At 46.5% G+C, this 26,262-nt stretch overlaps 1 protein-coding gene across 9 annotated transcripts in view; it reads right to left on the bottom strand.

Annotated features, from left to right (window-relative positions):
• Positions 1-26,262, bottom strand: part of CRACDL (CRACD like) — a 159,580-nt gene that overhangs the window by 35,077 nt on the left and 98,241 nt on the right. For 8 of the 9 annotated variants that reach the window (XM_058428521.1, XM_058428522.1, XM_058428523.1 and 5 more), the window contains 4 exons: positions 21,263-21,398; positions 20,750-20,914; positions 15,393-15,587; positions 10,198-11,950 (listed from right to left, as the gene is read on the bottom strand). In XM_058428521.1, coding sequence (XP_058284504.1) covers positions 10,198-11,950; positions 15,393-15,587; positions 20,750-20,914; positions 21,263-21,398 — 2,249 coding nt within the window. The remainder of the gene's footprint in view (positions 1-10,197; positions 11,951-15,392; positions 15,588-20,749; positions 20,915-21,262; positions 21,399-26,262) is intronic. The other variant, XM_058428528.1, reaches the window with a different exon arrangement.

Raw genomic sequence — 26,262 nt, 5'->3', positions numbered from 1 at the left:
TCTTCCTTCCCCTGTGTAACCAGACTCTCCTCCTACTCCCAACCCCTGGCAACTACTGATCTATTTGTTCTCTGTCCATATATTTTTGCCTCTTCCAAATGTCATAGAAATGGAATAATTCAGTTTGCAATTTTGAAAGACTGGCTTTATTCACTGAGCATGCACAATTAAGGTTACTGTGCATATTGAGGATGGTTCATTCCTTTTGATGGCTAAGTAGTTTTTAATCATATGGATGTACCACAGTTTGTTTACCCATTCACCAGCTGAGTTACATGTGGGTTGTTTCCAGTTTTGGGGGATTATGTCATTTATATTTTTACTTTTGAGACAGTGTTGCTCTGTCACCCAGGATGGAGTGCAGTGGCACAATCTCTGCTCACTGCAACCTCCACCTCCTGGGTTCAAGCAATTCTCCTGCCTCAGCCTCCCAAGTTGCTGGGACTACAGGTGTGCACCACCACACCCTGTTAATTTTTTATTTTTAGTATACATGGGGTTTCACCATGTTGGCCATGCTGATCTCGAACTCCTGGACTCAAGTGATCCACCCACCTTGGTCTCCCAAAGTGCTGGGATTACAGGTGTGAGCCACCGCACCTGGCTGGGTTTTGGTGATCATGAATAATGCTGTTGTAGACATTAATGTATGACTTTTGTGGGAATGTACATTTCCATTTATCTAGGATAAATACCTAAAGTGGAATTGCTGGGTCATAAGCATATTTTTAATTTTATAAGAAATTGCCAAACTGTTTTCCAAAGTGACTATGCCATTTTGCATTCCCATCGGCCATAGAGATAACACTCTAATGAGAATTGCATTTTCTCCACATCCTCACCAGCACAATGGTATTATCAATATTTTTTGTTTTGGTCATTTTAATGGTTACGTAATGGTATCTCATTATGGTTTTGTGTTTCCCTAATGGCTAATGACGGTAAGCATATTTTCAGGTGCTTATTTGCCATCTGTACCCTTTCTCTGGTGAAATGTCTGTTCATGTCTTTTGCCCGTTTTCTAATTGGTTTCCTTTATTTTTTATTTTTTTTTTTTTTTACTATTGACTTTAGAGAATACTTTATATATTCTAAATACTGGTCCTTTATTGGATATGTAGTTTGCCTATCTTTTCTGGCAGTTTGTAGTTTGTCTTTTAAGGCTCTTAACTAGGTCTTTTGCAAAGCAAAAGTTATTAATTTTAATAATGTCCAATTCATCAAATATTCCACTTTGGATGCTTTGATGACAAGTCTAAGATGTCTTTGCTTAGCCCTATATCCCAAATATTTTCTCATATTTTTTTCTAAAAGTTTTATAGTTTTCATTTTACATTTAAGTCCATGACCCCTTTTGAGTTAATTTTGTATATGATGTAAGACTTAGGTCAAGGTTCATACTTTTGCCTATGAATGTTCCTATGCTTCAGGACCATTTGGTTGTGATGTACAATTTGATAATATTTTGTTAAGAATTTTGCATCTAGGCCAGGCACAGTGGCTCATGCCTGTAATCCCAGCACTTTGGGAGGCTGAGGCGGGTGGATCACCTGAGGTCAGGAGTTTCAGACCAGCTTGACCAACATGGTGAAACCCCGTCTCCACTAAAAATACAAAAAATTGGTCAGGTGTGGTGGTGGGTGCCTGCAATCCCAGCTACTTGGGAGGCTGAGGCAGGAGAACTGCTTGAACCTGGCAGATGGAGGTTGCAGTGAGCCAAGATTGAGCCATTGCACTCCAGCCTGGGCAACAAGAGCAAGACTGTCTTAAAAAAAAATTTGCATCTAAATTCAGAGATACTATAATATACTAAATTGTACATCACAACCAAATGGTCCTGAAGCATAGGAACATTCATAGGCAAAAGTATGAACCTTGACCTAAGTCTTACATCATATACAAAATTAACTCAAAAGGGGTCATGGACTTAAATGTAAAATGAAAACTATAAAAACTTTAGAAAAAAATGAGAAAATACAGTATCTCTGAATTTAGTATAGTATACAGAGGGTCTATAGTTTTCTGTATAGTCTTTAATTCCAGTATTACAATCATGCTGGCCTCATAAAACGGGTTGGGAAGTGTTTCCCCTTAGTTTTGCATAAGATTTTGTATAATTGGTGTTATTTCTTCTTTAAATGCTTGGTAGAAATCACCAGTCAAACCATGTGAAAATGGAGTTTTCTGGAAGGTTTTTACCTACAGATTTGATCACTTTAACAGATACGGGACCATTCATGCTATTTTTTAAGTTTGATAGTTTGTGTCTTTCAAGGAATTGGCCCTTTCCTTCTCATTTGTCAAATTTATGTGCGTAGAATTGTTCATAGTATTCCCTTATTATCATTTTAATGCCTATGGAGTCAGTAGTGGCACTCCATAATGTTTGTAATTTGTGTCTCTTTTCCCTCAGTTTTTAAATCAACTTTATTGGCTATTTTGAAGAACCATCTTTTGGTTTCATTAATTTTTTTTCTATTATTTTTATATTTTCATTTATGTTTGCTCTTATGTTTATTATTTCTTTCCTTCTTGCTTTGAGTTTAGTTTGCTTTTCTTTTTCTAGTTCCTTAAAGTGGAAGCTTAAATTACTGCTTAGAAACATTTTTTCTTTCTATTATAATTTAATGTTGAGTTTCCCTAAGTGCCAGTTTATCTGCATTCCACAAATTTTGATACGTTGTATTTTCATTTTAATTCAGTGTTCTAATTTCCCTTGAGACATCCTCTTTGACCCATGGATTATATAGTGGTGTAGTGTTTAATTTCAAATATTTGATGATCTTTTTCATATTTCTTTCCAGGTATTTTTCAGATGTTATCAAATTCTTATTTAATTCATTAAGGGCAGAGAACAAGCTTTGAATAATTTCAATTCTTTCAAATTTAATAAGGGCTCTTTAGTGACCTAGAATATGGTCTATCTTCATGAATGTCCCATGTGCACTTGAAAAGAACATGTATTCTGCTGTGGCTGGTGAGCTGTTCTATAAATATCAATTAGGTCAAGTTGGTTGATGATGATGTTCAACCAACTTGACCTAATTGAAATATCCTTCCTGATTTTCTACCTGCTACTTTTCTTGACTACTGACAGAGGAGTGCTAAAGTCTCTACATCTTACTATGGATTTATTTATTTTTCCTTTCAGTACTACCAAGTTTTTGCTTCATGTATTTTGAAGCTCTGTTGTTAGGGACACACACATTTAGTACTCTTAGCATTCTTGATTCACCAATATAACTGAAATTATCATTATATAATGTTCCATTTTATCACCAATAATTGTCCTTTTTCTGAAGTCATCTTTGTGTGATATTAATATATAGCCACTCCAGCTTTTCCAATTCTAAAGTTTCTATCTTTATAGCTTCTATTTTTTTTTTTACAGAGAATTTCTATCTTTCCATTAATTCCAAGAGTACTCATTTTTACTTCTTAGAATGTGACATAATAGTTGCTTTAAAGCCTTTGTCTAATAATTCCAACATTTGAATCCTCTCAGGATTGGCATTTGTTGATTGCCTTTTTCCTTGAGAATTTTTTTGGCTTTCCTGGTTCTTTGTATGTTGGATAATTTGGGTTCATATCCTACAGATTTTGAATATTATGCTGAGACTTGGTCCTATTAAAATTCTCAAAAGGTTTTGCTGTGTTCATTCTAGTCAGTTTTACGCATGAGCAGCTCAGGAATGAGCCCAGAACTTCATACACACATTTAAAGGATATCTAACTCAGATGTCTCCTTTCTGTAATCTCCACTCCTCAAGATTCTATGGCTAGAAAGCCAAGGTTTAGCCTCTCTGCACTGCAGCACCTTCTTGTGACTGGGACCACCTCAGGACAGAGTGGCAAGGGAAAGGAGCCTGCAGGACCCCCAACCACCATACCTGTCGCTGCTGTCTGTGCTAACACGGGGGTATAGCTTCATTATTGGGTTTCTCTGGGGGTAATGTCTAAAGAGTCAAAATAACTCTGACCCATAGGAGCTGCTGTGGGGAGAGGCAGGTACTCACTTGGAGTGCTCTAGGCTGGTGCATACTTGGAGCAGGGCTGGAAGGGCTAAAGGACCGTTGCCCTGCAGAGGGTATTGTTACCATCTTCAGCAGGGGTGAGGGGTGGGCCACTTCACTGATGACTCAAGATTAGGACTGAAAGAATTAAGAGTTGTGCCTCACAAGGGACATCACTCCCACTGCCACCAGGGCAAGTAGTTTCAGCTTGTTGCTGGCATTTGCCTGGCATAGGGATGAGAGAATAGAAAGAACTCCATCCTGCAGGGATGCTGCCGCCAAGAGGGATTTGCTGCTTAGTTGCTGGTGTTCACTTGGAGTAGGACCAAGACTATCCGACAAGCTCTGTCCCATAGGGGCTGGTGGTGGTGGGGGGGTGCAGTAGGATCTGGGCTAGGAAAGTCCCAGGAGCTCTGGCCTACAGGGGTTGTTGATACCACTAGTGGCAGAGCGCAGAGGTGCTACTTCACTGCTCACACTTGCTATGGAGTCACCACTCAGGTCCTGATCTATCTCCTCAGGCTACCAGCTCCTCTTACCTACCTTTCAGAGTCCTCTGATACTCACTTTATACATTCTGTATAGGGTTTTATGTTGTATCAGTGGGAGAGATGGGATGGTAAGTGTTTATTCCATCTTGGTCAGAACAGCAAGTCCCTTTTTATGTCATTTTTAAAGCAGTAGGATTACAAGGTGATTTTACTATTGTTTTTAGGCCACTCAGGATTGTTCATATAAAGACATTTGTAATAATGCTGAGGTTTCTGGCTTGAGTATCTAGGTAGATGGAGTACTGAGAAAGAAAGAGAACTGTGCTGGAGGTGGCACTGACAAACAGAATTATGAATGCTGAAGTGTCAAGTCACGGCTGCTCATCAGATGGGTAGATGGCTGATTGCTGTGGCCCAAGAAGTCAAGGGAAGCAACAACTTCAGGAAACAGGTGGGAATCTGTGATGTGTCTTGCATGAGGGGAAATGAGGAGAGGTCGCTTTGTAGTGGGTGACATGCAAGGATAAGACACACATGATTGAGGAGCAGAGGAAAGGCAGGGAAACAGAGGTTACAGTGTTGATGACACTTGCTCAGAAGGGACTGTGAAGGGAAGGGCAAGACTAAAAAAAAAATGCCAATGTGAGCAAAGCTAGTTTTCTTTAAGAATTCAAGACATATGTGGGTATATATCCAAAAGAACTGAAATCAGAATCTCAGAGATATTAACACTCCCTGTTCACTGAGGCACTATTCACAATAGCCAAGATGTGGAAACAGCCTAAATGTGTTTGGACAAACAAATGGATAAAGCAAATGCGGTGTATACCTACAATGGAATATTATTCAGCCTTAAAAAGGAAGGGAATTCTGTACTTGCAGCAACATGAATGAACCTTGAGGACATTATGCTAAGTGAAATCAGCCAGTCACAGAAGGACAAGTATTACATGATCACATTTCTATGTGAAATCTAAAATAGTCAATTCATACAATTGAAGAGCGGAAAGGTGGTCATTAGGAGCTGGGTGGGGGAGAGGGAAATTGGGGGCTATTCATCAATGTTTATAAAGTTTCAGTTACGTTAAGAAGAGTACCTTCTAGAGATCTGCTCTACAGCACTGTACCTATAGACAATACTGCATTGTACATTTTAAAATTTGTTAAGAGGGTCAATCTCATGTTATGTGTTCATATCACAATAAAATGAAATTTTAAAAATTCAAGAGATAGGAATATATTTTTAGCATGATGCCAATAAAACCCCCCACAGCTTGTATTCTAACCCAAATGAATTTGAATATATCTGAACTGTGTCATTAAAAAAGGATGACAGTCTCTTTCAGTTCATTTCCTTCAGAAAATGGCTGTGACATACAAAGACAAGGTGGGCCAGAAAATGGCTGTCTACACTCCTCCGGCATCCAGCTACCACCTGCCTTCTCTGTGCAATAAACTCCGAGGGTCAGTCTCCTGTGCTCTTCCCATCTTTTGGGGCCAAGAAAGAGCTTGCACGACAGGAGGACATTAAATATTTGTTGAAAAAAAGAATGCATGAATGAGTGAGTACTGGAGTCTAGAAAAAGAGGGTCAGAGACTGGAGTGTGTTACTCTGTCACCAACCCTGTCTGGAGGAATCAAGCTCAGATGAGCCAATGCTGGTTATCAAATGAGGTCCCCAGGTGAGAAGGGTGGTTTCTTGTACTACCTTCCAAAACACCAACATGTGACCATGACTTTGTAAAAAAAATAAATCTCATACCCAGAAACAAGACAGACTAGAAGGAGAGTCGACTTAGGAGTGATTTTTTTTTCTACATACTTTCTGTGTTTTGCAATTTTTCCACACAATATTCTCTAACTCCTTTGTTCTCATTCTAATCCTGCGTGCAGAAGCTGCTTTATGACCTGTAATTTAGACTCTGGGATGGATTGAACCAACAGGAGGATGCATAATGTTCTGCACAAATGAACAAGGCTGATAACCCTGGGCCATTTACTTCCTAGGACAGATCAGCAAATTATGAACCAGGCCTATAAACAGGGCTCCTCTGCCTCGAGGAGCACAGACACATACTAAGCTTGCAGTAACCACTCCAGCACAGCCCCTGTGAGGCTCAGCCCCTTCGGCAAGCCAGGCTCCTGTTTATTACAACCAACCACCATTGCATCCTTCCCTACTCCTTCTGCTGAAGCGTCCCTCCATTCCTTCAAAGAAGGAAAACAAGGTGTGGAAGAGAGGAGGAGGAATAAACCAGGTGCTGGGGACAAAGCAGTTTGAGTGCCCAAAGCCGAGTCACCTGGAACACTTCAATCATCCAACTTTACTGTACATGCCCTGGAGGGAGGACGGGGGAGGTGGCAGACTATCTGGGAGCTCTGGGCAAGGTATTTGCCACGACAACAGCAAATATTAGGTCCTTCTGGAAACAGAGTGATATTGTTATTAAAACTTTCATTATCTGTATGTTTTATATGAACTGAATTGCTTCTAGCTAATATAATTTGGGAGCAATGAGAATGATAATAGTAGAAGTGATAATAATCAATGAAAGCACAAACAGATTTGGCATCTGGGGAAAGGGTGGGGGCAGCTTCACTGCTGGGGTTTGACAGCGCAGACCCTGAGATTCTGCTTTGGTCAGCATGAGATAGCCCCTCAAGGTCCAGGTAGGATCAGGCAGCAGGCCCAGCCTGTCCTGGTACCTGTCCTTCCAGTACCACTGCCCCTGCCCCCAGAGTTGCTTCTCTATAGAATGTGAGTAATTCCTTCCCTCTCTCTGTGTTAAAATGAATATCATTAACCATACCCATAAAGTAACCTAGATTCTTCTTTCACTTTGGAATTCATCTAACTCTGTCATTTCTATGGCTTTAGTGAATGTGATTAAACTTGGACGGATGAGACAATTCTCTTCTACTATATAAGCAAAGCTGTTAATAAACAAATACTCTATTACATTTTATAAATCAAAGAAAAATACACAAGGTCTTTACAGATTATCCCAGGCATTTTATAGTGAAGAAAGCCTGGCTTAGGTTGAGGAACTTACATATAAATAATGGGCAAAGCATTGCCCTCTGAAGCTTCTTTTCCAGATCTGACTATGAGCTTGATATTCTGTTTTTAAGTTCCATTCATTTAGCAAGCCCTTGAGAGACATTTTCAATTCTAGGCCATGAAGGTCAGGGTTTCATGTGCACAGAGAGCAACTCCTTCCTCCCTTGCTACTTCAATGGCTTTTTAAATCACTCTCCAATAGCTTCAATAACCTCAATGGAAATCTGCAGAGTGGATCGTCAGTGACGGCTTGAACTTCCTCCAAATTCCCGCACTGATTATCCTACTGCAGTGGCAGCAGCAACACAAAATCACGGCTGTGCCAAGGGGCCTTCAGATTGGGAAGGCCACATGTGTGGGCTCTTTGGAACTGTGAATCCTTGTGTGTCACCTTAGGAATTTAAAGCACTGTAAAAGAGCCAGAAAAGATTAGACTATTTTGGAACTGTTTTCACATTGTTTTGTATGAGCTAATTTTCTTCCTATGTAAGCATCTTCCTCTTAGGGCGCAGGATTCCCTAAGAGAGCTACCGGGTTCTATTTCCTCTCTGTCCCACAATGCAGTGCTTGAGTAGCCTGAAACATTCTTTTTTTTTTTTTTTTTTTTTTTTTGAGATGGAGTCTCGCTCTGTCACCCAGGCTGGAGTGCAGTGGTGTGATCTCAGCTCACTGCAACCTCCGCCTCCTGGGTTCAAGCGATTCTCCTGCCTCAGCCTCCTGAGTAGCTGGGATTAGAGGTGCGCACCACCACGCCTGGCTAATTTTTGTATTTTTAGTAGGGATGGGGTTTCACCATGTTGGCCAGGCTAGTCTTGAACTCCTGACCTTGTGATCCGCCTGCCTCGGCCTCCCAAAGTGCTGGGATTACAAGTGTGAGCCACGACGCTGGGCCAAAACATTTTTAAAAAACAAAATTTGTCATGGAAAACTTCTCCCTAGGGCCCCTATCACATGCACACACAACTTATTTGTGTAGTTTCATTTTCTGGTTCACAGATTTCCATTAATTTAAAAAGCCAGCAGGCCAGGCGTGGTGGCTCACGTCTGTAATCCCAGCACTTTGGGAGGCTGAGGCGGGCGGATCACTTGAGGTCAGGAGTTCGAGACCAGTCTGGCCAACATGGTGAAACCTCATCTCTACCAAAAATATAAAAAAATTAGCTGGGCATAGTATTGTGTGTACCTGTAATCCCAGCTACTCGGGAGGCTGAGGCAGGAGAATCACTTGAACCCGGGAAGTGGAGGTTGCAGTGAGCCAAGATAGTACCACTGCATTCCAGCCTGGGCAACAGAGTGAGACGGAGTCTCAAAAGCAAACAACAACAAAAAAACCCAGCAATGAAAGATTCTTTAGCTCTGCTGCAAATACACATTTTCAACAGATTTCTCATTTCATCTGAAACACTATAAGAAGTGACAAATGTCAAAGACAGAGAAAGGTCATCTACTTTGTCTCTGCTCATTTCAAAAGACAGCTGCTTTCAAATATTCTTACGTTCTGCCTCAATCTTAACACAATCTCCCTTTCAGGACAGCAAGTAAATGCTGACCCTCTTGAGAGACTTACGTTTTATACAGACTTGTGATTCCAATATATGGAATACTTTCCATGTTGCAGCTGGGCCACATGAACCTGATTACGAAGCAGGAGGAAATTCTTTCTTGGAGGAAAAGGTCAGAAAGACCCTGATAGAGGAGTATGTTTCATTTATAGCCAAGAAATAGCTTAGGCCCTGAAAGAACCTGCATCAAAACGAGTACACATGTCCTGGGATTTGGACTTTGCTGAGTTTCTCAGGTCAAAAGTGGGAGAAGAATTTGAGGGACTCACTGAGAGTTCTATCAAAATTAGTTTTTACATTTCTCTTTATCTCATGTCTACACACTGACTTCTCTGTACTTATGCAAAATCCTGGTATTTATTTTCCCTTTTCTACTCTTTATTCCTTATTTTATCTCTCTCTTTTTAAAACAGACAGGGTCTCACTCTGTCACCCAGGCTGGAGTGCATGGCACCATCATAGCTCACTGCAGCCTTGAACTCCTAGGCTCAAGCAATCCTATTTCAGCCTCCCAAGTAGCTGGGACTACAGGCGCACATCACCACGCCTGGCTAGTTTTAATATTTTTTGTAGAACGAGGTCTCACTATGTTGCCCAGGTTGGTGTTGAACTCCTGGGCTTATCAGCAGGCTTTGGCCTCCCAAAGTGCTGGGATTACAGGCATGAGCTACCGAGGTCGGCCTATTCCTTACTCTAGATTAGGGGTGTCCAGTCTTTTGGCTTCCCTGGGTCACACTGGAAGAACTGCCTTGGGCCACACATAAAATACACTAACACTAAGGACAGCTGATGAGCTTAAAAAAAAATTCGCAAAAAGTCTCAATGTTTTAAGAAAGTTTACGAATTCCTATCGGGCCACATTCAAAGCCACCCCAGGCACAGGCCGCGAGTTGGACAAGCTTGCTCTAGATCAGACATGATGTTAGTGGGAATTCTGACTCCTTCCAATTCCCCTGCAACAAAGTTTGTACCAGGAGCATTTACACAGTTGGCGAGTGTCCAGCAAGATGTGCCAGTGGATGTGGATCTCCCCAGGCCGTGCCCTTCCCGCACCCTCGGCGGGTTCTTACCAGCTCCCTTGCGCAGCGGCCTTTTCTCCGCCATCCTGGACTCCTTCCTGGGGTCCCGCTCTCCCGGGCCAGCGTCGGGGGGCGCGGGCTGGTGCGGGAGCGTGAAGCTCTGCAGAAGCGGCTTCCGGGGCAGGGGCGGCTTGGAGCTGAGCGGCTCGGGGGGCCGGGCCTTCCCCTTTCCTTGGTCGCTGGGGGCCCTGGCGCCTCGAAGGGCGGGGGCCATCCCGAGGGAACACTTCTCCTCCTTCGGGAGCACGGTCAGCGACCTTTCTAACCGGACCTCGGCACTGTACCTCTTCACACCCTTCGCCTCCTGAGAGGCGCCATCCCTGTATTTGAGAGAGAGGGAGGTGGACCGGAGCTTGACGGGGAAGGGGTTTCTGTCCTCATTCGGGGCCGGCTCCTGGGCAGCCGGGCAGGGCTCTCTCGTGCCGGGCGCGGCGGCCGCCTCCTGGGGGCTCTTGCGCGGCCCGGCCGGGCTGGCTGCCCTGTCCCCCAAGTCCTGAGGGCCGCACTCCGCCGGCTTCCGAGGGCCAGGTTTCGCGTGCTGGGGCTCGGGGAGACCCTGGAGGTCGTCAAGAGCCGCCTCGCTCCTCCAGACCGGGCTGCTTCTCGCGAGGGGCACGCGGCCGCTGGCCCGTTCCAGCGGGCGGGAGACGCCCGGACGAGGCCGCGCTCGGCACGAGGACACCGAGAACTTCTTCGCGCCTCGCAGCTCGGCACCGCCCCTCTCCGCCTTCCGCTCTGGCGCCGCCCTCTCGGCGCCCGCTGGTGGCGCCTCGGCCCGCTCGGCCTTGGGGCGCTCCGGGGCGGCGGCCTCTGCGTCGAGGAAACCGGGGCCGGCCTCCACCGGGGGAGACTCCACGGCGGCAAGCGGCGAGGACGCGGCGGGGCCCTCGCTGGCGGCCGCGGTCCGGTGCTTCAGGCAGCTCTTGGGCGCTGGCGGGCTCGGGGCCGGCGCCGCGGAGGGCTCGGTCCCAATTCTCTCGGGCTCGGTCTCCGCTCCTCTCTCGGGCTCGGTCTCCGCTCCTCTCTCGGGCTCGGTCTCCGCTCCTCTCTCGGGCTCGGTCTCCGCTCCTCTCTCGGGCTCGGTCTCCGCTCCTCTCTCAGGCTCGGGCGCTGGCCCTGGGGGCCCCTTCTCCTCATCCGGGAGCACAGGCGGCGTCGGCTCTGCTTCCTTCAGGACACTGTGTTCTGGCCTGTCGGGAGCAGAGGGCGCCTCTGAGGTGGCGGCGGGGTCAGGCTCGGGGGGCGTCGTATCCCCCTCAGGGATGGCGGTGGGAAACGGGCTCGCGACGTCTTCGGGAGCACAGACCACCTCCTCCGCCTTGTCCGTGGCCGGGGCACACGGGCCTGCGGGGGGCGCCTCCCCATCCTGCTTTCCGCCGTCGGGACCGGGATGCGGGGGGCCCTCCGGCGGGGACGGGGGCTCCACGCGGAGGGTGGGGGCCGACTCGGGCTCGGCGAGCTCTGGGGTGGCCGGGCGGCTTGAGGGGTCGTCCCCGGGGACGCCCTCCTCCTCCACGCTGGCCGTGAGCGCCGAGCAGTGCTGCAGGCGGGCGCGTCTGGCACGGGCCCCTCCGGGTGGCGGCAAGGACGCCGGTGGCCCAGGCTCAGGGCCTCTGTCTGGCGCCACGTCCTGCTGCCCAGAGCTGGGGCTCTCTTCTGGGCTGACTTCCAAAAGTGGCTTCTCCTCGTTTTCCTCCTCCTCTGGGGTGCACGTCAGGTCGCTCAGGGATTCAGACTGAGCGCGCTGAGAGAAATAAAAATAAAAAGCATCGTCGCTATAGCAAATTCCAGGAAGCCTGTCACTTCCCCACTTTCTTCAAGGCTTATAATGGTTTAGTGATAGCAGCACTATAAAGCTGGCACTTAAGTAGGCATGTACCCATGGGTGTCTTTTCTCAGTCTGTATCCTACTGGTCTACTTGGGCTCACAAGTTTATCAGGACAATGGCAGATATGCCTCCAAAGTAAATGTCTACAGCTCCTCTGGCAGAGCCTCAAAACCAGTGGACTAGAGTAACACCAAGGGACGGCGACCAACAGCAGCCAGTGTCTGCTATGCTCTGTGCTCCCACACTTGTTATTTCATTTAATCTTCCATTCATCCCAGTGAGGAAGGGATGATGAGTCCCTTTTTGCACTTGAGAGCCAGGAGCTCAGAGAGGCCAATACCTTGTTCAAGCCTGGGCAAGCAGGTGGCTGAGCTGAACAGCTGCGACTCTATGGCCCTGTGTTCCTCCCAGCCAGTCTCCCATGTCAACACTTCAGGAATGTACCCTCATAGTAAAGCCAGACTGGTTTTCCTAAAAGATGGCTCATATCATGCCAATAGCTAACCACGGCTTATAGGATAGAACCAAAATTTTCAGCTAAATGTAAAGTCCTAGATTCTCTGGTCATAAGCCGTTTCTTCCACTCCCTACTCAGGTCAAACCAAGCCCTCAACACTGTGCCAGACACTTGGTCTGAGTGACTGTCACCTCCCCACTCTCCCCCCCCCCCCCTGCCCCCAACCTCCAAGATACTCTACCAGGACCCCCAAGGACTGTTTCAAACTCTCCCACTCCATGCAGTTTAAGATTCCCCCCTTCTCTGGCCTCCTAAAGCCCTGCTGGCTTGGCAAACATATGCTGCCTTGTGATATTCTTTTTCTGAAAGATCTCTAGAATTCAGATTCCAGTCCAACTTCCTCCTTTTGTCACAAAGTCAGTTCCTGCTCTCTTGGGAAGGAAAGGAGCTCCAGGTAACCAAGAATCATTCAAAAATAACATGTGGAAATGACCAAAAGGTTGATGGTGTAGAGACTGATCTTTTTAGAAAGTTTGTGATATTAGACACCAAGAGTCACCCAGGCTATTGCTCTCTCCTTCCCCTTTTCTAAAGTAGGAACTGTGACAGGGTATGTTTGCAATAGGTTTTTCTTCTTGCTGTTTGTTATTATTTTAACATTTTTTCATGGCATCTGCTTGCTAATAGAATATAGGATGCCTGGGATGTTTGTGACAATACCTAAGCAAACTCTTGCCAAAATGCACAATCCTATTCTTTTGGATTTAAAAAGAGGAAGAGGCACAAAGCTACAGAAGAACTTTCAAAAGCTGCAGGTTCTTTACTTTGCCATGTTGATGGCCTTCTGCTACTACAGGAAACTGCTGATGTTGAAACCTCCTTAGGATGGAGGTCACCTTTTAAAACTATCAGTCATGGAGCCCACACAAGGCAGCAGAGGGGGGTGGCATGGCTGTTCTTTCCTGTCCTGGGAGCATTTAGGGAGCATCTGAAAGTGCCTTGATCCCTGAGAGGGGCCAGACCACAAGGAAGGTCCTTATAGTTGGGAAAAGGGACCTCATGACCAACGGGCAAAGGGTGCTATGGACACTGAAGGACAGAGGCCCCCAGCATCACAGGTTCCACAACAGTGGATGGAGGAAAATATGGACACCTCTGAAAACTTAAGATATCCATGCCTGCTCCTTACCAAGCAGGGAAGGGGAAAAGAGGGAAAGACCATGGATGTGGCAGAGTTGAAATCAAGGAAAGGCTGTGTTTACCTGTTTGCCCAGACTGGCTACATCAGGGTTTCTGTTATTCTACAAAGTGGGATTCAAGAACTAAGTCAAGTTCAAATGTAAAGAAAGAAGGATACAAGCCCTGCCCAAATGGGAGCAAGAAGGGAGGCTGCGTTTCCACCTGGAATAGACACCAGGCTTCACTCTGTCACCAAGTCCTGGCCAGGTTGTGGCTGGCTATAAATGCCCCGGCCAGAGCCAAAGACATCCCCGTGGGAGTCATAAATCACAGACTTGAGGGCCAGAAGGGAGCAGGCCCTGGCCCTGTGGTCTCATTCAGCACGAGGACAGGCAGGTCTTGAGTGACTGGACCTTGTCACACCGACACAGCACACAGCCTTTAACTGTGCATGCACTGGACACACACACCTACGCACAAGTATCCTGGTTCCTAGCTGGCACATCAGCCTGAAGGTAACTCACCTTTGCTTCTTCCTCCAGCATTAGTCCCTCAAAAGTCTACTCTGCTGGCATGAGTTTAAAGAACACCTTCCATATGCCCAAAGGAAAACTCGCTCTCTTCAGGGAGTTGCTGAACTCCTGAGTGGCCCTAGCCCAACTGTCTCCAGCTGAGGCACCCAGCTTGCCCTGGGTACTTCACCAACACACCACAATCATGTCACGAGGGAAGGACAGAGGACATTAGTCTGTGAGCATCTCTTTATCAGCACTGTCATTCTCTGTGGCCAGGCTGGCCCCCACTCCAGGGGGGACGCGTTACAGTGCCCGTCAGGTAGGGGAGAGGAAACAGCCCTATGTGAACCTTGAACCTGCCAGTAAATGAAGCCGAAGTATTCCATGAGCCAGTTTCTCAGCTTCTAGGACTAGGAGGTAACGACACCCTGAGGCAACACACCCAAAGAGGTGTGCTATCTTTCCGAGGCATGCTCCCCATGCTACTGAGTAGACCCTCGTCCAAGACAGGTGTCCACGCTAGTGTTTCAGCTTCTTTCATTCACTCATTTGTTAATTCACTCATTCATTTGTTCAGTCGTTCATCCATTCAACAACTCTGTGACTAGAAATGTTCTAAGGGCTGAAAATGCAGCCAGGACAGGGTCTCAAGGAAGACTGGCAATAAGAGCACATCAATTTACAAAGGTTACTTTGGCATGTGGCGAGTGCTCTGAAGGAACTGAACGGGCAGGATGAGTTTTTCTGGGGAACTCTCAGGCCCCAAGGCTGGGACACAGCAGCACCAAGGCCTGAGGCTAGAGGCAGCAGGTGAGCTCAAGAGGCAGAAAGGTGGCCAGAACGCTGAGTAAGAAAGAAGGTAAGAAGCCTGAGGGGTAGGCAGGACCTGATGTGCCAGGCCTGGAGTGTGGACTTTACTCTGAGTGCAGGGGGAAGGCAACCAGCATTCAGTAGTGAGTGTGTGAGGAATGACGGACAGACGGATGGATGGATGAATGAATGGAGCGTTTCTGCAGGGGAGAGACAGATCTGGTTTATGTTTAAAAAGATGAGCAACTTCAGCTCCTGCAGCATGGCTCCATCAACTTTGGGGGTGCTCAGAGGGGGCATGAGACCCTGTGTGGGGGAGTGAGGCAGGTTGTGGGGGTGTAGGGGGGTGCCAAGCCTGCCTGGCCTGCCTCTGTGTGGAGAAGGAAACCCAATTACCGATGAGAGCCGCCTCATCTTACTCGACCGCTGGTTGCGGGGCTTGACCTGGAGCTTGTGCTTAGCTGCAGAGTTGTCCAGGCAGGAGGAGGATTCTGGAGGGTAACTGAAGTCGGCCACTGGTGCCAGGCTGTTGTTTGAGATCCGGGCAGAGACAGTGCTGTCGCTCACGTGGTCTGGAGACACGACAGAGACCTTCATGGGACAAGGAACAAACACACGGAGCATGAACTTCACCGTGTGAAATAAGGACGACCAACGCAACAATGCTCTTTTCTCCTCAGTCTTCCCACACTGTCTCTGGCTTTACGTGTGTGGAAATACTTTTTTTTTTTCCCCGAGATGGAGTCTTGTTCTGTCACCCAGGGTGGGTGCAGTGGCATGATCTCTGCTCACTGCAACCTCTGCCTCCTGAGTTCAATCATTCTCCTGCCAAGTAGCTGGTATTACAGGCACCTGCCACCATACCCAGCTAATTTTTTTATTTTTAGTAGAGATGGGGTTTCACCATGTTGGCCAGGCTGGTCTTAAACTCCTGACCTTGTGATCCGCCCACCTCGGCCTCCCAAAGTGCTGGGATTACAGGTGTGAGCCACGGCGCCCGGCAAATACTTTCAGTTTGATTCTCAACAAGGAGGGGTCTAGGATCTTCCTGGAGAAAGGTAAATGGCTGGGAGTTTAAAGTGCGGGGCCAGCTCCTGGAAACCAGCTACTCCTTCCCAAGACCATGCAGAGAACCTGTGTCTCAGGCTCCCCCGTCATCCTCCCATGGTGGCTGGCACAGGCACTTCAGACAAGAGCTTTCTCTGTCAAAACACACCAGCCTGATTTGTCCAAGGGCACAGTCACCTGGTCCTGTCTCTGGAAGCTGAGGGGAAGGTTCAGAGGTGTGATTTTAGAGGCCGGGGCACAGGAAGTGCGAAGCCCACTGCCCAGTATTCCATCACTGGAGCCCTGTTGGTTCAACCTAGAAAGTCTCTGTGTACTCGTGTCCTTTTGAAGAAATCTGGCTGGACATTGCCATCTGTTAAGTTACAGGTATTTTACTCATTTATACTTCAGCACGGAAGAACTGATAGCAAATGGCAAACATGTCACCTGGGACAAAGGGATGCTGGCAGTCATGTGAAAGAATGAGGGCAACACCCGCAGATCCCTGCCCCCCAAACTTGGCCAGCTCCGCCACTGAGTGAGGTCGAAGTGGGCTCCCCTGCAGACATGAGTTGGCATGAAACTCGGAGCACCTGTGAGCACATGCAGCCCAGATGAGGGGCGACGTGCACAGGGAGACTCTGGGAGGTGACAGGCTTTTCGTATAACTCTGTGATCTTCAAGCAAGCTTTCTATTCGAGCACGGTGTGCAATATTAGTGTAAAGTTTCCATTTAACTTAAGAGTAGAATTTTATTCACCCAACAATTCAGTAAGCCCTCATGAAAACAGTGAATGAGGCAGTGAGACAACACACCAGTGCCGTCCCCAGTGGCAAACTCCTAGGGCTACGGGCACATCCGCTGTTTCTTTTCTATAACCCTGGTACCCCCACACAGAGCAGGTGCCCAGCAGCCTTTGCTAACCCGGACAGGGAACCATAAGGATGATCGTACTGGAGAGATGGGCTCCGATACGGGAGGAACAACCTCTTCCTGTTCACGTGAAGGTCTCTCCTATTTTCTAATAAAAGTGTAAGTTTATCTGTGTAAACAAGGAGGAGATAATTACTAAATTGGGGGAAAGGGGGCTAAAAGTGGACATAATCTATTTGAATTCTCTTTTAGCTACTCAGGTACTTGCGGGAATAAAGCAAGAAAAATTATGTTAAAAATAAGCCGCAAGTCTCTTGGCAACAACTACATCTGTGCCTGTGGCTTTGGCTCTCACTGTGGTCACTGACAACTCAGGAAGTCACCTTAGATTGGGAAGTCGATACCTTTCCCAGAGAGTCTTCCTTAAAGGTCACAAACAGGATGTGTACATTTAAAAATAATCATACAGAATCTGTAATATTTACCCTTGTCTAGAGGAACAATGTATAAACATTTAGTTAAAAAGAAAATCTCACTGCCTAGGACTCATGAGAATAGACAAGATCAGCTGCTTTGCAAGCTCAGTAAGAATGATCACGGTGCCTGTGACAACAATACCCCTGACCACTCCTCTTTATAGAATAAAGCCCAATACCCTGAAGGCTCCGAAGGATGCACAGCAGGACCTCCTCCCTGTGGGCCGCCCTGCGTCTGTCCTGCCTGGGTAGATGTCTTGGGCTCAGGCCCACTGCGGCCCCTGGTTAGGGGACTTTGGCATGGAGCTTTACTTCCCTGACCTGTGTCCCAGGTACAAGCTCTCCCTGACTAGGGAACTCAACTCCTCTGGCCTCAGAACTCTCACTTCTGTTTCCACTGTTGCTCTGAGAGATCTTGGGGTCCAGAAAGACCCTCATCTTCATGACCAAGGAGAATCATGTCTCTTGTTGATCAGTGATGTAACTACGTGAGGTGGTTTGGGGCCCATGGGGAGGAGGTGAGGGCTGGGAAGCTGGCTTCATGGGAGGGCTGGCAGCATCCAGAACCTTCACCTCTGCATGGTTTGCTTCCAGTCACCCAATTTTTCCTGAAATCTGTGCTTCTGGATGATTCTGAAAGCAGAGGATTTAAAAGTCTAGCATGTGTCTCTTTGTTGCAGGGAAGGCAGCTCAAAGGACCCAGAGGAAACAGCTGGGGTCAGAAGCTTTTCATGGGCGGCCCTGAGTGACAGGTGCTTTAGGATGTGTGTCCTCAAAAAGAGGGGCTCAGCCACTGAGGAGTGGGCCGGGGGCAGTGCATGCAGGAAGGGCCACTGGACAGGAAGCAGGGGGGCCTGGCTGTTCCAGGGGTGAAAAGAAGCCGCTGGTCCTGCTGGGAAGGAGAGGTGCTGATCTACCCAATCTCATCTCATCCCCCCAAAACCCTCTGAGCCAAAACCCTCTGAGGACACAGATCCTAAGAGGTGATAAGCCTGCCTGAGGCCTCCCTCTGGAGCTGTGGGGCATGTATTTGTTCATTTGCCACCAGATCTGTGTTCCCTCCCCATCTTCCCTTCCCGCATCACCAGGAGCAAAATGACTCAGTAGCCTTGCCGGTTTATCACACTCTGCATGGCATGTCCTGCTTCATAGCAGGACACCTAGAATATGACCAGTTAGACATAATTTTATCTTAAAAACCACCAGGTAAACTTTCATTGGTTGTTATCACACTTGGTAATAAAATTTGAAAAATTATTCCATATATTTCCTGAAAACTTTATTCTATCAGGAAATGTCACCTTGGTTATAACATCAAATACTTGCTACTAAAGACGCTTTTTTCCATAATAATCTTAAATTTTTCTGTCTATGTGGGCCTATGTGTAAGCCTGTGGGCCTGTGTAAGGTGTAAACAGCCTGCAGCCCATCCTTTTGGGGCTTAAGGCACTACTATATCAAATACCACATATTCTACAAGCCCATTTTAAAGGGTGTGTTGTTGTTTTTCCCTCTCAATCAACCAATTATGCATAAAAACTTTCAGGCCTCAAAATGCAATCATTGTGTCTTCAAAATGATGAAGACACTAAAGATTACCTTTTTTTTTTAAGTGTTAAAGGCCCAAATTTTGGTTTCCTATGAAGCTAGTAGATTGCCCATATTACCCAATAATTGATAAAATCTCAGAACTTTTTTTTTTTTTTTTTTTTAAATAAAGGACCAACCACAGGAGGTGGTTCTGCTGTGAGAGATAAGGTCAGGCTGGCCCAGCCGAACCAGCTGTGGAATTTGTGCCTCATGGTGTCACACGGGTTTGGAGATAGGCTTGCTCTTCAATGAATGGGTTAAAAACTACCTCTCCTCTTACTTCCCGTCCTGGCTAAAGGCAGAGAACTGGGATGCTGTGAGAGTCAGAGACCTGTAGGATGGGAGGAGGGGGAGTCCATCTATGATGAGGAAAGAGGCAGCTCACGACAGACCTCTTCCTACTGCGTAGCTCAGAAATACACAAAGTCACATCTGCTCCTGAGAGGGGGACACTGAAACTGCACACGGGAATACTTGGAGGTGTTAAAGGGGTACAGGGTTGGCTCGGTGAAGTCTATGAAATAGGCCACACCATCCTCCTCATCCTTTCTCCCTTCTGCTCGAGGCTGGAGAGCAGGCCTGGGTAGCCCACTGTCCTCAGACCCTGCTCCTGGAATGAGCAGGGACAGTTTCGCCCCGGAGCAGAATTCTGGAGAGAATAATTCTCTAGCCGGCTTCACGTCAGTCCCCACCCCACACACTCAGCCACACCACAGTCCTTCTGCCTTTTTCATCAATGACGTTCTGGGAACTCACAACTACACACAAAAATTTGGTGTGGCAGGGTGTATAGGTGTCCACATTGAAGTGGCTTCTGAACAGAATTCAGAGAAGCACAGAATCTGCAAGGCAGTGGGTCACAATGAAGCTCCCCCTTCACTGTGAATGGCCCCTCGAGCAGGCCAGAGGTGACAGGAGCAGGTGTGTGGCTATAAAAAATAAACTCTGGCCTTTATTTGTTTTTCAAATGTCAGCATAACAGACAACTCCAACTCTATCCATCCTCCACAGTCAGGCTTGTCTACATGCGAACGATGACCGCCTATTTTTAACATTTATGTGCAAGTACGGTATATGGGCATTAAGTGTTCTTACCACAATAACAAAGAATTTAAAATGTGGCAGCATCGTGAACTATGTTGTTTATGCACGAGAAAGAGCTCAGTTCCTCGGGGCCCCCCTCTTGGATTCTAATGGAGAAGGTGGTGTTTGGGACTGGTTCCTCCACCCTGCTGAGGTCATCCGTTCCTCTCTTGTTTGTCAACCTTTCCCTGCTGCCCTGTTTGCCAGCAATACAGCACATTACTACCCCTATGCCAACACTGCCTCAAGGTCACAAACTCAGGCACTGGAGACCATCAGAGCCTCGACTATCACATGCTCACTACTTCCCCCTCCCACCGGCCAAATGTCGTGGCAACGGAAAACAGATACAACATGTTTCCCTACTTCTAATGGGGTTCTGGGTCTGGCCGTCTGCTCAGACAGGAAAGTCAAGGGACAGGGTTGATTCTGGGTTGATTCTATCAACCTATCACCCTCATTAAAAAAAGTCAACAAAACCACATCTCCTAACCAGACCTGAATTTCTACTCAAAGAACGAAAATAAACACAGCTCAAGAGCTGACTGTAGGCTCCAGTGACCCGGTCGGCCACACCATGCACAGCCTGGAGATCTTAGGGGCACACACAGGGGATCTCAGAGCTCCAGTGCCCTCCAGGGCAGGTGTGGATGGAGACGTGCAGTGGTACAGGCCGTACTTGCCTTTATGGTGGTGCCGGGACCCACGTCGTGCAGCAGAGACATCTCTGGGGGGCTCCTGGGCAGCCCATCGTCCTCAGAACTCATGCCGGCATCCTCTCCTCGCTTGGCAGGAAGCCCCCCTGGAGGAGGCGGTGGCCCCATTTTCACATTACACTGTATTTTTAACTAGATTGGAATAAAGAACATGTGCTCTTATTTTCATCATGATATTTATCAACAAATCCTCCTGCTCTAATTCATTCATGCTGGAAATGCCTTCAGTGTCTTGGTGTGGTGCAGAGAACTGAACTGAACGTGCATCTGCCACCAGCTCTTCCACTGCCATCTCTTCTTTGTTCATCTAAGAATGAGTCGAGATCCCATTGCAGCTCATTTGCTGTGTTCTGGGGGAGCTGTCATGTACATGTGATTCTACTTTACGGCATATCAAATAAACCAAGCAGAAATCATTTAAAAACTTCTTGATGGATATTTGACTTGCACACCAGGTGACATGACCAAGGAAACATTTACCTGCAGAGCTTTAATCCGATCACACACATTTTCTTGGGAAAACACCCGCACAGGCCGAGTAGCGTCCTGTCCGGACTCAGGAATGAAAATACTGTCGTGAGAAAGGGCCCGGCTGCCCAGCGTGCCCCTCGACTCCCTAGGATAAAAGAGCCACTGTGAGACTCTGTCCACCTCCATCTTACTGACCCCTGGGGGACTCAGAATGAGAAAGGGGGATGTGAGTTAACAGAACATCGAACAACACTCCCTCTGCTGCATTTACATTTCAGTGGTCCCTGACTTCAGTTCATCCACACACTGTCAAATGCCAGTCAACTATTTGGAGCATTGCAGAGATAGAAATTTTCCTAGGAGATATAAAGGTTGTGTGAATTATTTTTATATTAATGAAAAAACCAAGGTTTGACAAGGTGTGAGGTGCAAGACAGCAAGCCTGCAGAGGGGAGGGGCTGGCACGGCCAGCTTCTGAGGAGGCCTGTCCCGGCTGCCCCAGGGAGGGTGAGGTCACACCTTGTGGACAAACATGCAGCCCCTCCATGGGCTGAAGGCTGTGTGTGCAGCAGGCTGAGGGCCTGCTTGATGAACGCATCCTCACACACACCTCACACAGACCAAGACATACATCCGTGGCTGGTTTGAAATGAGAACTGCGAATCTGCAAAGCCATGGTCTCTTTTTATGACCTGGCACCATCTGTGTGACCAAAACCTCTGTGCCTGCCTAGATCCTGGAGCAGAGATGGTGGCCTTCTGTCATTGCCATCCCAGTCCCTTCCTCAGCTCTGAACTTAAGAATCTGATCTGGGACTAAACCCACAGGACATTCACAAAATGTCCTAAAAAAATGTGGGAATTAGCTGTCAAATTTTCCTAGCAGCGCTGGCTGCCTGAACAATAGGTGGAAGGAGATGACTGAGACCTGATGACGAAGGAAGGAAAGCCCGCCTCTGCACACACTGGACATCTTGTGTGCACCACTTCACCCCCTTCCCTCCTGCCACTCCCCTACCCTGAGCATCCTGTCCACTGTGGGGCATTAAGGACTCTGAGGTGTGGCCCTGTCCCACTGTAGATCAGACTGTGTTGGTTAATAATGCTTCCTTCTAATTAAACTCTCACGCCTGCAACAGTAAGCTTGCAAGTGGGAACCCATGGCTCCCAGGATGTGTGTGTCCTCACATGCCAGGGAGGGAACCATGCCAACTGAAAGAATCAGGACCTCCCTGCCAAGGGCAGCTCTTAACCCAAAGGTCACACACACACTTGGATTTTCCTCCCACAGTGGACAGCCCGTGGCCCACACTCTGGGAACCACAACCACCACCCAAGCACCTCCGTTTTGGATATAATGAGGAGTGGAGGCACCATAAAGAGGCCTCTGCAAAAACACAAAATGGCACATGTGCAACACCATTCACTACAGCAATATTCAGAAGAGTGAAAGATGGGAAACACCTAGTGCCCCTCAGTAGGCATCTAACTGAATCAACCATGAATGTCATACAATGGAGGACTCCACAGCTGGTCTGATGGGCAGGAAGGTCTCTACACGCTGCATACAGGCATCACCAGATACTACTAAGTGAAATAAATAACAACCACTGCAGAACAATGTTCTCAGCATGTCAGCACTGCATGGGAAAGGGGGGCCTGGATATTATCTGAACATGTGCATGTGTTTCTTATATTTAAAAAAATGAAAATAGAAGAATAAATAACAAATAAATAAAAGTGGTTTTCTTTAGGGGAAAAGAAATAACTAGATGAGGAGACATAGTGCAAAGATACCTACATTGACAACTTTGTCTTTGAAACTATGCAAACGTTTTATATAATTAAAAGACGAAACCAAACAAAAAGAGAAATAAAACAATCTCTAAAACTAGAAGACAAACACAAACAATCTGATTTTATATCAGATTGTTGGCATGACCACACAGAGAATATAATAATTTCAAGTGACTTTGACTCCAATGTATCCAAGATAGAATACATTCTAGGAACAACAACAAGAAAACGAAAGATATCAAATTGCACTCACTAATCTTATTAGTAGTAATAATAATTAAAAAACCAAAAATATGAAATCGTACTCTGTAGTTTTATTAGCAATAACACTGATTATAAGACAGTGTGCAGAAAAGCATTTATAGTATTTTTAACTTCCATATAGGAAAGGGGTAAGGAAATTATTATAAATATATGATAGGTTAAAGAAAATAAGTCATTTTGTTAATATCATAAGGAGCCCTGGTTTCCAGTGTAAGAGGAAAGAGAATACAAAGAATTAAAGAAGTAAAAATGTTGTCTTATTAAACTTGAATTGGAAATATCAGCAAATTAATGATTAATTTTCCTCTTGAAAAATAAACCATTTCCTAGCTATATCCACTGGGAAAGTTTAGAATCAGTGACAGCTAATTAGTAATCATCACCCCTGGCAGCTGGAGTGAGGTCTTTAAAAGCCATTTCACACCACAAGGAGGGAGCCAGGGTCCTGTGAAGAAAGTGCTGATTCCAGGTCAGGGGAAGAAAATATACCAAATAAACCTGAGATTTCTCAATGGACAAGAAAGTAAGGAAGCCATCAAAGATGAATGGGGTCATGTCAAAAGACGGAGCGAATTTCAAGTGACTCTCAACAGCCTAAGATGGAACAACTTGAGCATTAAAATGAATAAAGACTGTCATGGATTAAAGCAAATCAAATATATAAAAAGTAATGCATTCCCAGTGATATTTGAAAAAAAAAAAGAAAAAAACAAAACCCACTGGCCACTGTCGGGAGTTGCTAGTGGACCACGTCATTACTCTGAGGGTGGATCAATAAAAGGAGAGCCAAGCATGATCCTGACTTGACTTTACAAATTGTATTTCGGAGCAACCAAGCAATTGATGAAGGAAAGTTCTTCATCAAAGAATTTCAGTTAGCAAGTGTACAATGAATGATAGAATTAGAAAAACCACCACTTTGTGACAAAATAACAGATCATCACCAGGTGTTAAAACTGTCAGGTGAAGGCTGGTGGAGGGACCACAGTGACACACCCTGAACCCACTGCTCAGAAAGCATGTGACTCATCATGGGATGTGACAACATCCAGCACCTGCTTGAACCTAACAGAATCTGGATCCACCGAATGATGTACCGGGAATTGGGAGAATATAGGAAAGAGTTGAGTCACACCAGGAGAAAGCAAAGCCAGAATATGGGACATTCTGCAGGACACATGGCCCTGCTCTTCCTTCAGATCAATGACGTGAAACAAAGGGAGAGGGCAAAAGGAAATCGTTATAGATTAACAGACTTAAGAAGCACAACCGCACAGACACAGACACGATAAATGGGCGTCACTTTATTCAACCCACAGGGTCCCATGTGGTTTGCTCACACTAATGTGCCTTAGTAAATGGAGCTGTTTTCCCCACAGTGATGGATGAGAAGTTGCCGCAGACTCTCCCACAGGCCAGACAGTACTTTCCTCTTCCTCTATGCTGCTCTCTAAAAATGTCATTTGCACTTCCCAGGCCTCATCATGCTTCACCCACAATCTTCCTTGCCTAGCATCAAACCCAGCAAACTGTTACCAGTCACTGAGGGCCAGCTCCCTGCAAGGTGCTGGGAATATCAGGATAAAAAGCACACCGTCTCCACTTTCCATGGGCTCCTGTGACAGGGAGGACATCAGCAAGCGGACAGGACAATTCATCCCAGCTTGCCCCTCTGGCTGGGCTCCTGTCTGTGGTTGGAGGGGCCACTCCCAGGCCTGTCTCTCCAACACCAGAACTGTGTGCTCCAGTCAAGAGATAGGGGTGGATGGGGGTGGGTGTTAGAGTTTCCCTGGGGCTTGCAAAGTGATGACATTGAATAATTAGTAATATTATCGCGATAACATCTCGTTCCCCAAGAGTTCAGAGCACCGCCTAAAAAAATGCATGCACGGCCGGGCGCCGTGGATCACGCCTGTTATCCCAGCACTTTGGGAGGCCAAGGCGGGCGGTCACGAGGTCAAGAAATCGAGACCATCCTGGCTAACACGGTGAAATCCCGTCTCTACTGAAAATACAAAAAAAAAATTAGCAGGGCGTGGTGGCGGGCGCCAGTAGTCCCAGCTACTCGGGAGGCTGAGGCAGGAGGATGGCGTGAACCCGGGAGGCGGAGCTTGCAGTGAGCCGAGATCGCGCCACTGCACTCCAGCCTGGGCGACAAAGCGAGACTCCGTCTCAAAAAAAAAAAAAAAACAAAAAAAAAAAAAAAAAATGCATGCACAGTATATCCCTTCCACACTTCACATGGTGCAATGTGAGTCTATTACATTCCCTGCTAGCACCAAAAACAATCAAAACCAAAATCAAACCCAAAACTGAAAAAAAAAAAAAAAAAAAAAAAAAAAAAAATTCCAATCTTTCCTTTCCTGTCATCTGGTGCCACCAAGTGGCCAGCAAAATTTCTACTCCTTTAAAAAACAGGCAAGGAGGCTGGGGAGGGGGGAGAGCAAGGGAGGAGACAGGACACCACTATTGGGATGCTCAAGCCTGGGACCCATCTCAGCGTGGTCTGTACCCCAAACCTGAGGGATATTATGTTTTTTGAAGAGTTCTATCCTTAAAGGGCCAGTGTTGTCTTAAAAAAAAAAGGCAAAAGCTAGCATAGCAACAAATCTGTTTCGTTTCCTCTTAGTCACAGAAATAACTGCTAGAATAACTGCAGCATATGTACTGTAACTATATTTTAATGAAATACAAGTTATAAAAATAAGGATTTCTTTACTAGACCTCCCCGGTTTTTTGTGCTTATTGGGTCTGTTCTTTATGATATTTTTGGATGAGTTTTTTCTAAGATAGCAAGAAGCGCCCCCTCCCCACCCCCATCAAGTGAAAATATTCTGATTAGATTACTCAACATTCAAGTTTAGAGAAATGTATTTTTCTAGTATAGTATCTAGGTCCTCAAAAGAGTTTTAAGTCAAGTTAAACCAGGTCCCCTATCCTGATCCTGTC

Source organism: Hylobates moloch, unplaced genomic scaffold (assembly GCF_009828535.3).
Source record: "Hylobates moloch isolate HMO894 unplaced genomic scaffold, HMol_V3 SCAFFOLD_15, whole genome shotgun sequence".
NCBI lineage: Eukaryota > Metazoa > Chordata > Mammalia > Primates > Hylobatidae > Hylobates > Hylobates moloch.
Note: the sequence above shows the minus strand (reverse complement) of the source record. Positions and strands in the feature narration are given on the sequence as shown.